General features: G+C 42.4%; 1 protein-coding gene across 2 annotated transcripts in view; it reads left to right on the top strand.

Moving 5' to 3' along the window:
• Positions 1-11,499, top strand: part of LOC148371372 (uncharacterized) — a 53,586-nt gene that overhangs the window by 25,944 nt on the left and 16,143 nt on the right. The window contains exons 6-17 of one of the 2 annotated variants that reach the window (XM_088329382.1): positions 3,821-4,831; positions 5,674-5,793; positions 8,691-8,909; positions 10,027-10,080; positions 10,166-10,207; positions 10,507-10,569; positions 10,643-10,717; positions 10,818-10,904; positions 11,009-11,065; positions 11,142-11,195; positions 11,271-11,324; positions 11,384-11,437. In XM_088329382.1, coding sequence (XP_088185508.1) covers positions 3,821-4,831; positions 5,674-5,793; positions 8,691-8,909; positions 10,027-10,080; positions 10,166-10,207; positions 10,507-10,569; positions 10,643-10,717; positions 10,818-10,904; positions 11,009-11,065; positions 11,142-11,195; positions 11,271-11,324; positions 11,384-11,437 — 1,890 coding nt within the window. The remainder of the gene's footprint in view (positions 1-3,820; positions 4,832-5,673; positions 5,794-8,690; positions 8,910-10,026; positions 10,081-10,165; positions 10,208-10,506; positions 10,570-10,642; positions 10,718-10,817; positions 10,905-11,008; positions 11,066-11,141; positions 11,196-11,270; positions 11,325-11,383; positions 11,438-11,499) is intronic. The other variant, XM_088329383.1, reaches the window with a different exon arrangement.

Consider the following 11,499-nt stretch of genomic DNA (forward strand, 5'->3'; position numbering starts at 1 on the left):
TAGGGTTGGGAGCTAGGGTTTGCACTTAACATAAGGGTTTTAAACTTATTTTATGGTTCCAAATTTGGATTGGAGCTAGTGTTAGAAACTAAGGGTTAGGCCCCTTTTAGGGTATTAAACTGAATTTCGGGTTCTGAAATGGGGTTGGGGCTAAGGTTAACAGCTAGTTTGGTGTACGTATGTTTAGGGTTAGGAACTAGTGTTTGATCTGCACGTTGGGGTTCTAAACTGAATGTAGGGCTCCAGAATAGGTTAAGAGCTAGGGTTACGCTTTGAAACAGGGTTTGGGCTAGGATTTAGGGTTTGAGTTCCATGTTAGGGTTTTAAATGGATTTTAGGGTTCCAAAATAAGGTTGGATTTGAAAATAGGGTTAAGCCTCTCGTTCTTTTGATCTGCGTTGGATTTCTTCTGGGAAAAAAAGCAATATAGGATTTAAAAGTCCTTAAAAAGTGCTTGAATGTAGCTATAAAAAAAGGTGTACAAACCCTGATTAATTATTCAAGTCACAAACATGAAAGTTGCATTGAAAAAAATGTCACCACACATGTATACAGTGATACCTCTACATACAAGCTACTCGAGCTGTAAGAAATGTTTGAGACATGAGAGGTCTTTCGAGCAAAGATTTTGCCCAACATTCCATAGAAAATCCAAGTTATGAGAATTTCCAGACGTAACCACTAGAAATCAGAGCTTTCTTTTTTTTTTGTCTTTTTTGTATTAGTGCTTATTTTCTTATTTACTGTCCAATTACTATTTGAATGTGTTTTATTGCTATTAAGGGTTACTTGTATAGTTTTGAGAGGCAGAGAACAAATTAATTGGTTTCGGGAAAATTCGCTCAAGATACGAGCAGTTCTAGATACGAGCACCATCAAGGAATAAATTAAAGATGTATGTAGATGCATCACTGTATAACAAAAGAACTAAAAATGTTTAGAAATGTTTAGGATCATTTAGGAAATGTAGGTTCGGTCAAAGCACATTTTCGACCAGTTTATTTTATACGACCAGACATGTTAAGCTCTCTTGAGCCTCATAAAATAGTGTGGAGGGCCACATTTGACCCGTAGACCATGAGCTTGACACTTGTGCTTTAAGGCTTTACCTTAAACAATCTTGAAATTTGGCCCGCAAAGACAATTAATTGATGGTTGTTTTTCACTGGACCGTATGCAAAACACGGCCCGCAAGACAACACCCAGAGAGGCACAAGAGAAAAAACTGCCGTTTGAAATATGTCCACTTGATGTTGATAAGGCCAGGCACCACTCACAAAGCAACTGGAGCTCTATTACTTTCTCCCCTTTTCTCTCTCTTATTCTCTCTTTCACTATTTATCTTTCTCTTTTTATCTTTCAAGCTATCCCTTTTTATCTTTTTCTTTCTTCCTTTCTTTCTCACTCTGGATTTTCTCTATTTCTCTCTTTTTCATTCTGTCTTTTTCTCTCTTTTGCACTCTTTTTTCTCTTCTCTCTCTCACACACACTTTCTCTGTTCTCTCTTTTTCTCCTGTTCATTGTGTCTTTCCCTCTTTACTATTTTCTTTCTATCTTTTATTTTCTTTTAATCTTGTTCTCTTCTTGTTCTCGTTCTCTCTGTAACTTACTAGTTCCAACCCCGAGAGAGTTTTCCTACCATGTGGCCCCCACGATGAAAAAAGTTTGACACCCCTGACTTATGAGACAAACCCTCCAGAAACAAAAAAAAGACGTTACCCTTATTCACCTTTTGCACATTACATCACAGAGAATATGAACAAACCGAAAGGTCCTCCTCTTGCATATTTGGAACAAAACCTCAAACGTGAGAGTCCAAGTCAAATCCTCAGAAACACAGGTTCTGATGGTTTTGATGAGTCATCAAAGTGAACTTCTTTGAAACCCCCTTCTACACATTTTACACTCCTCACCTATTTGTCTCGTTCCTTTTCACCTTTCGCACCTTTGGGATGGTCGAGCATGAACCTACTGTACTCAAAGGGGGGCGTTCTTTTGTTATTTGGGGACGATATAGTTCGTATTTTTAATAAAAATGGCCAATGCATCCTTTCTTGGTTGTGGGGCATTCCCCTGCTCCTCATTTCCCTTATTTCCTTCCAGATCATGAGGAAATTAAGAATTGACCAGGGGTTGGAAACCTATGGCTCGCAAGCCAGATATGGCTCTTTTCATGAGTGCATCTGGCTCAGAGATAAAATGCTACATTCAGATTCAGATTCAGATATACTTTATTGTCATTCTAGTACACGTGTATACAGAACGAAATGTCGATACGTCTGACCCGCACAGTTTCCTTGAATGTACAGATATAAATAAAATGTTGTATTGAGTTGGAGTATTGAAGTACTAATAATATACAAAATAATTATGGCTATGTATAGTATTATACAATAGTGCAAATAGTGCAAGAGTAGCAGCTAACCAGATGCCCCTTTTGCACATTACATCACAGAGAATATGATGTGCTAACGCCCTGTGTAGTGTTCTAAGCAATGTCGAGTTTTGCGCATGCATAGCCAAAGCAGCGCTGCTATTACTATTGGTTCTGTCCAGTTTTTAAAGGACACAGTTTTACCTATAGTTTACAGTCAAGGTGTCACAACAACAGACCCCGCTTTGGCTGCTCAACGCCAGGGAATCCTTTATACAGAGGCTCATAAAAAAACGTATCTTCACTGTTAAGACAATTTATGATAAAAACCCACATAACAAACTGCAAACACCCAAAAGCGCACGCAGACTAATTTGATCGGGTAAGTGGTAGGAATGGATAAATTTGATTGGGTGAACAGTAAGGGAGGGCGAATCTTCGCACACATGGGACGTTCCTGTTTCTCTCACTGTGCTGAATGGAAATACAGCAGGGAACGTTTTGTTCTGCAGTTTTTTGGAACATTTTTACAAAAGAACTCTGCTTGCACCTTGTTTTAAAACTCTTATCAACCCCAAAAAAATAATGTCAAAAAGGTTCCCAACCCATGTAAGAGACAGTTTATTCCCTTAGTAATCTGTGAGGTTTTTTTTTAAATGCTCACCTCTTTTCAAATTGGCTCCGCTATGAAAAATACTGGAAAAATTCTGCTGTTCTTTATTTTTCTACTTACCCGCATTCTTTTATCCCTCATCACCCTTCTGACCTACTAGTCCTTTGATGAGGAAAAGGACCACCGCTATTACCCCAAATATGAAGAGGATAGAAATAGGCGCATTGCATCTCACCACTACCTCGTCTCAATTTAACATTGCTGCCTTTTTTGGGGGTTATTTACATGTCATGTGTGTTAATGTGTCCACATGGCTGGGTTGTTGCTGTGGTGGAAGTGGGCTTGGCTTTAACTGACCAGACAAAACAGAAATACTTATGGAGTTCCATTGACTTGCCTCTTTTTTTTAATTATTATTGATCTCTCAATAATATGTTTTTTTTCCTATTACATGTGATTTTTTGGCCCTTAAAAGCCAAGCCCACCATCCCACCTTACAACAACCGGCTCGGTTATAAACGACGCCGCTTCGTTGTTTCATGAGAATGGCATTACTGGAGAGATCAGTCACTGGGGTCGATAGAAAATTCAATATCCTATATGTTCCGGATTGGTTCAAAATAACCAAAGACTCTGTATCCAGTAATGCCTGTGCAGTCTCAGTAAATCATCCAAGACCTTTGCCATCTTTATGTCATTGTTTTTCAACACAGCCACTCTTGTCTTTCTCTCCCCTTCTGATCCCCTCCCAACCCTACTCATATGCTTCTCATCTGTATGTCTTTGCCACCTCGCTCACACACAATAAACTGAAACATAAACCTGGATTTTAGAAAGCGACGGGTAAGGTTTCCCCTACTAAAGCTGCCCCTGTCAAAGCAAAGCCAATGCCAGCCAAACCATTGAAGGGTGGCACTTTCAAAATAGTCAAGCCTCCTCTCCCTGGCAAAGCTATCAAGACTTCCTCGGCTAAATCCAAACTCACCGCCAAACCTACTGCTAAGGCCACTGCCAAGCCAACTGCCACCGCTGTCTTCTTGTCTAAGATCAAGACTACATCGGCTGCAAAGGTGAAGACATCTACTGCCGGGCCTAAGACCGCTAAAGTAGTTTCTGAAAAGAAGGCCAGTGGAAAATCTCTTGTGGTGAAAACTGCTAAGTTCTCAACCGAGGTCAAAGGTAGCGAAAAGGTGGTGCTTGACAAGAAGGTCGGCGGAAACGGAAAGTCCTCCGCCGAGAAGAAAGCCGGAAACGGTAAAGCCGCGTCGAAGGCTAATGGGAAAACAACAATAGAAGTGAAAGAAGTCAAAGTCAAAGTGAACGGAAAAACCGACAGCAAAGCCAGTAGTGAGGTTAAAGCTACTAGCAGCAGCAAAGTCACTGTGGTCGAAAAGAAAGGCGCAAAAACGGAATCAAGAACAACAAGAACGAAGACTGTTGTCAAATCCGAGAAGACTACCATGAGTGCCGCGACATCCGCATCCAAAGTAGAAGCCACTAAAGCGCCAAAGGCCACAAAAGCGGCGAAAGCCGAGCCCACAAAGGTGTCTACAACTGCTCAAGTCAAGTCAGAAAGCAAAGTGAAAACGTCAGTCTCCAAAGTACCCCTCGTCAAGCCTACGGTCGGCAAAGCCATGAACGCCGTGGTGGAGAAGTCCATCGTCATGAAGAAAGTCCAAACCACCTCAGCTCCCGTCCGGCCCACTCCCCCGAGGCCCACAAAGTCTAAGGCTGTGCTGGACAGCAACATCAAGTCCCTGCACAAACCCTTCCCACCCTTTGACAAGACCGCGTTGAGTGGCACCGGAGTTCCGGCCAAGAAATTCGACACCGGTTACCAACAGGTACGACTCTGTTTTGGGTCGGAATGTCCCGCCAAGATATCGGCTTCTTTCAGCTTCTGTGATAGACAGCCTGACCTTAGAAATGCTTGGCCTTACTCTTCATATATCATATGCTCTTCGTTTTGTGGCCAGCTTGTCCATATGATATGAACCAACGGCGCATGGTGAAGCATGGCTCACTGTGCGATTTCCTTCTTACCTCGTGTCGGAAAAGCATTGGCACGCCAGTCATATGAATGTGGCTTGAGTTGGTGATACACACTAGCCAGAATTGGAACGACTCCCCGCAACACATCAGTTCCTTCTATCATGTTCTACTTTTGCCTTTTTCCCCAACACGCTCTTTCCCTACTTTGTGAAAGAACGAAGCACCCTCACATAAAGTTCCGGCAATCTCGACTCCATTCATTCTATGGAATGAATCAAGAGAGATGTTTTCTGTGAGGCTGCTTTCCTCTTCACGGGGCGTTTTTTTCTGGTCCTGAGCATCTCAAGCATCCGTGTGGTTGTTTCCTTCTACTGGGATGACTGTCGGTTTTCCTAGGGCCAGCGCCCGCAAACAAACCCCGTCGACGTTGTCCTGCGATACGGCAAAAAGAAATGTCACCGGCGACTCGCTCGGCTCCCTAAACCTCCCACGTTTATAGTCGACAGAGCTGCTGACATTTCTTTTCCGAGATGATAGTGATATGAGTTGCCGGCGAGACAACCACAATGCAGTTGTGTTCTCTTCTTAAAACTCATCATCACTGGCAGGCAGACTTTGGACTAACCTTCGCTCTTCCGGTCAAATCTGCTTACTTCCTCCCTGCTCCCCCTTTTCTGCCTACTCGGCAAATCAGGACGTAGACACTGAATATTCCGAGGCTGACAACACCCCTGCAGAGGGCGATTATTTCTATGAGGAGACGCTGACAGAGCCTGAGGGCGAGGTGATCGGGCAAGAAGAGAACCCCACGCAGGTAACACACACCAACGACCACGCGAACCATGTGACTTTGCCGCGTTAGGTTACCCCTAAAAAATAGCGGGCTCTCGCTACTTTGCCGTTCCATTTTTGTAAAATTACTTTACCGCAGATTTTTATTTGGGTCTTAAGTCCTGCATTTTGTAATGTACAATCACGCTTCACGAATCGCTTAACCACCAGGGGCGCCACTTCATGTGGTGTGTCTTGGGCAACCCACTTATAACAGACACAAGATGAACAAATCATACATAAAATTAACCTTAATGGCATACTAGCGAAACATGCCTAACAACACAAACTAACATCAATTATGATGACAGCCAAGATAAAAAGAAACTCACCTTTTTAGCATTTCCACACAACAATAAGGGTATAAGAAAAACTCCTGCATTGTAACAAACCTAAAAGGATTACAAACCTAAAATAAACAAATCGTACATATAATTAACCTAGTTGAACATACTAGCATAAAATACTAAATAACACAAACTGACACAGCATTACTTGTGATTACAGCAAACTTGAAGCGAAACTCACCCTTTTGGCATATTTACACAACAAGAAGGGTTCCAGAATATAGTGTGCATAGTACTAAAGATCGACAGATCACTTAAGGGTAGGAAATCTCAAACATCGACAACAACGGAATTTATAAGTTAGATAATCGTGACCTGTTAAGTGTGTTCATCAGGGTTGGGTAGGGTTACTTTAACTGGATTACTTTCAATTACTTTTGGATTACTCCAATACCAAATATGCTATTAAAAGACAAAAGAAACTAAATATGAATAAAATTATGACTCACAACACGTGGTAAGCTTTCTCTCCTGGCTTTGATCTCTTTGATCTCCGGCAAAACTAACATAAAATGCGACAGAAACAAAATGAAAATAAATCCAAACAGCTTGCCAACATAATTTTTGCCGTTCCATGTATTCCGTTACTCTCCAAGCCTGCACAAAATTTAGTCATTTTATTCATATTTAGTTTCTTTTGTCTTTTATTAGCATATTTGGTATTGGAGTAATCCAAAAGTAATTGAAAGTAATCAAGTTAAAGTAACCCTACCCAACCCTGGTGTTCATCATAGGACAGTAAAAGTGCAGTTTGAAAGTAAATGCTAATGTTTGACCCATAGATAGGGAAAAAATACCAATTGTGGGCAGTTCTAGGTGTAAAACTGTGACTGCATTACTTAAAAGTTTTAATGCATGATCATAAACTATAACAAATTGTCTCACGAGCAAAAGAGCGTTGAATAATTCAACATAAACATTGTAATCCATTGTGTAGCAATCAAAGGACTGCCCCTCTTGGTAGGTAGAACTGAGTAATGGACAGATTTTCCTATTAAAATGGGATTGTTTGGCAGGACATTAAAAACGGTAACACTGATGACACTAAATACATGATCCAATCAACTTTTTTGCTGGTGTGGTCGTCGATAAGACTCTTGTTTTTGACTCCAACATGTTATGAGTGCATCAAGCAACCAGAGGTGCAGAGGTAACCCCAATTTCGCAGTTTAACCTCATCCCTTCTACTACACGACTCACACCTCACAGCAGTTTTGTCGGTGTTGCCACTGCTAGACAAAACCACTTAAGGAGGAACCTCCCGTCCAAGGACCAAGCTCCACATTCAAGCGTAACACGATATCCCCTTTTTCTTAACACCAAGACTTGATTTGTCCGCTATCCCGTTTCGGGATGGGGCAAATGTCTTGCGACAAAACGGGAATCGAATGTGGCGCTTTTGGTGTTTGGCTGAAGCTCTCCTCGAACTGGAGAACATCTACGCCGTTGGCGTGTGTCTCTTGCAGTTCGCTCGCTGTGGTCATTAACTTAGTCCATCGGTTTTCATGCGACATACTCAACTGGGTTTCGAATTTTTACACCAGAGCTTAAGTTTCACAGGGATGTTTGATTGTGTTCAAATGAGATAATGGTTCTGCCTGAATCCTATTGGAGGGTAAGTGTTTTCCTCAGTTGTGTTTTGGAGCGTTCCATTGTTAGATAAGAGGAAGAATGCTCTGTCAGACAGAGGTGGGTAGCAACGAGTTACATTTACTCATTTACATTTACTTGAGTAAGTTATGGGACATTTTGTACTTCTGGGAGTGTTTTTAAATCACTATACTTTTTACTTGAGTAGATCTTTAAAGAAACTGTACTTTTACTCCGTTACTTTAAAACTGATACTTAAAAAAAAAACCTCCATGTAACTACGCATCTGTCCGTCTCTGCTAAGGCGCATTTATTTAGTCTGTGTTTATTTTATTTAGATTTGACGCTGCTACAGTTACTCAGTATTTGAGTAGTTTTTCACTAAGTACCTTTTTACTTTTACGAAATTATTTGGATGTTTCCAGTCACAGGGCACACACAGACAGACAACTCACTCGCTCATTCACACTTAGGGACAATTCGGAGTGGCCAGTTAACCTGACATGCATGTTTTTGGACTGTGGGAGGAAACCGGAGTGCCCGGAGGAATCCCACGCGAGCACGGGGAGAACATGCAAACTCCGCACTGGAAGGCTGGATCTCATGACCTCAGAACTGTGCCGCACACGGGCTAACCATTGCGCCGCCGTGCTGCCCTACTTGTGTCATATTATTGTAAAGTATCAGTACTTTTAATTGAGTCCAATTTTCGGCTACTCTACCCACCTCTGGTTGGAGACATTCTAAGCTCCGAAGACAACTAAGCGAAAATGACTCTTTTGTGTTTGTGCGTCTCATTCTACAAGGTAAGACTTATTATTTTCCCAATGCTTCTTTTTCACTCCATTCTGTCACTCACCTTTCATCCTGGAAAACACAACTCCTCCTTCACTTCTCCTTCACATCACTCTCGGTTCCTCTTCCCTGGGAACCTCCCTGGAAGCAGTCGCAGGTGGATACGGCCCTGGCGGGGGAGGAGGTCTATCCCGCCCAGACTGATGCAGCCGGTGAGGATCGCTTCACCGAGGAATACGTGACCGGAGACGTGGGTGCGAAGGAATACGACTATTCCTATCGGGATTATGGCGAGCCCATGCCCGAAACCCGAGAGGCGGAAGGCGACTTTGGCCCCGCCCTGTCCGCCAGGATAGACGACGCAGAGGTAAGTGGTTTTGCTTCAAGAAAGGATCATTTCAACCATCTGATTGGCAGGATTTGTCACGCCAAATGCATTGTGTGTACGAAGCAGTTTCACCGAAATGCCAAAAGCAGTGACATGCTATCAATATTACACCTAGGTCTTCAGTAGGTTGACTCAATCCAATTCTCAATAACTATTTTATGGCTCTACAACATTAACTGCAGCTACCGCCGCCCCACGTATGAAAAAGGATCGATAATAACCTCATCAAATTGTAATTTTATGGACCCTAGTCACATTTTACTCATAGAAAATCCCTTTTATTTGTGCACAAATCCATACCCCCTTTTTTCCCTTTCAATTGCTTTGTCGTTAAGATCATCCGTGTGTTTCACTTCAATCAAGACGTTTATAACTATTGCCATTGAATGCTGAAAGTCGAGCATGTTTTGTCATATTTCTGGCATACGTTTTTATTCGTTTTGAGGTATACATTACTGTATTTTCTTTACGTTTTTGTTATGATACTTTTGTTACCGCCCCTAGCCAATCAAAGTTTTTGAAACCGGTGACGTTTCACGACTCGGAATCTAACTGGCCAAACCAACAGCTTGATTGTCACTTATTCTATGTGTCAGGGCCTCCAGAGCTCAGACATAAAATATAAAAGCTCACATCTAGATGCAGCGCAACCAGAGGGGAAAGCAATGAAAGGAAGCTGACAGAAAATTATTATTAAAACACACCATAATTAATATTATATGATTCAGATATTTTTTAGGCCAGCAAAGAAGTCCTTGCAGGCCCCAGCAGCTGGTCAGAAGGTGCAATCCGAAGATAAAAATGCAAATGCAGATGACGATGGCAATCCTTCATCTTCACAATGCTGGTTGAAATATGTCTGTGGTGCATAAAAAGCCATTCCAAAGAACGGTTATGCTTTTTATGTCGCTAAGTTGAAGCGTACGGTCGGTGCAGGAACAGAGGTCCCTTTCCCAGAACTCGCAGGTTTTGTTCAAGAAGCCAGTGTTCACTTGCTTGACTTCTGTCTTCTGTTAAGCTGTAGTTGGTTTAGTGAAGACCTACTACTTGTATATTGACCGCGTACATTTGGCCACGCCTGTGTTTTTGTCCTCAGTCGGCCTACAGAGGACAGAAGGGTGAAAAAGGAGAGCCCGCCGTGCTCGAACCTGTGAGTGGACCCACCATCCAGTAAAATAGAACATTTAGATCCAAATTAGATTTTTTTTAATCTACAATGAGAACCTTCTTTACAGGGCATGCTGATTGAAGGACCTCCCGGACCTGAAGGACCCGCTGTGAGTTCATGATCTTACTTTGTATTTGTCGTGTTTGGCCTGAACATAAGCCTGGTTGATTTATTTGAAATCCTTGCTATACTAGAAATTGGAACCAAGAGATTATATACAGTACTCTTGTTTAACTATTTACTAGATATCAGAAAGATTGAATACACAGTTGTGGATTATTTTTCAGCATTACGCGGAAGAAGTTGGTCTAATCTAAAATAGTGCCTAGTCTTATACTGTCTTAACTAACATATTCCGCCTAAGAAAGGGCTTATCTCCAAGTCACCATGCTTCTCTACTTTTCTTAGGGTCCCACTGGACCACCTGGTAGTTCTGGCCCTCCTGGATCTGTTGGTGATCCCGGTGAGAGAGTGAGTATCGGCATTGATGAAAGCTGAATGTTTCACTGTGCACCCGGCTAATACGCTTTGCTCCATGTCTTAGGGACCTTCCGGCAAGGCGGGTCTGCCCGGTGCTGACGGAGTTCCCGGACCACCCGGTTCCTCTGTGATGCTACCTGTGAGTCACCTGCACAGGCTTTACGAATATGTTTTTCCAATAGCAAACAATGGGGTAAACCGCTCATTTACCAATTGTATTTTCCCTTTGACTATTACAGTTCCGATTCGGCCAAAGTGGTGGAGATAAGGGTCCCGTCGTGTCTGCTCAGGAGGCCCAAGCAGCCGCCATCTTGTCTCAAGCTAGGGTTGGTCTTGCCGCATGGAGAAGTCATTCCTTATTGAGTGTCAAGGATATGATTTAATAGCATATAATTAGTTGTTGTCATTCATAACAATCTTTCAACTCTAGATGGCTCTGAAAGGACCTCCTGGACCAATGGGTTTCACTGGACGTCCAGGACCGCTGGTATGAGCCCTAACCTTCATTTTATGGATGCCACCACATAGTCTATTGTAAGTTTTGTTTTTGTTTTTTCATTTAGGGAAATCCCGGAAGTACAGGTCTTAAGGGGGAAAGTGGAGATCCTGGTCCTCAGGTAAGCACAGTTAATTAAGCTGTAAATCTGATGTTTCAAGAATGGCAGGCTGAAACTAATTTGTGAATTCATCAGGGGCCAAGAGGTTCGCAAGGTATGATGGGACCACCCGGCAAAGCAGGACGGAGAGTGAGTATGTAAGAAAGTTATCTGACTTAGCTCCAGTCCTAACATCCAATCTCCAACAGGGTCGCGCCGGAGCTGATGGAGCTCGTGGAATGCCTGGAGAACCTGGCACAAAGGTAACAATTTGAACATTACCATAATTTTTAAAAATCCATCTGATCACTAACATCTTGGATTC

The sequence above is a fragment of the Urocampus carinirostris genome, chromosome 2 (genome assembly GCF_059441175.1).
Source record: "Urocampus carinirostris isolate Australia breed hairy pipefish chromosome 2, RoL_Ucar_1.0, whole genome shotgun sequence".
In the NCBI taxonomy this organism is placed as follows: domain Eukaryota; kingdom Metazoa; phylum Chordata; class Actinopteri; order Syngnathiformes; family Syngnathidae; genus Urocampus; species Urocampus carinirostris.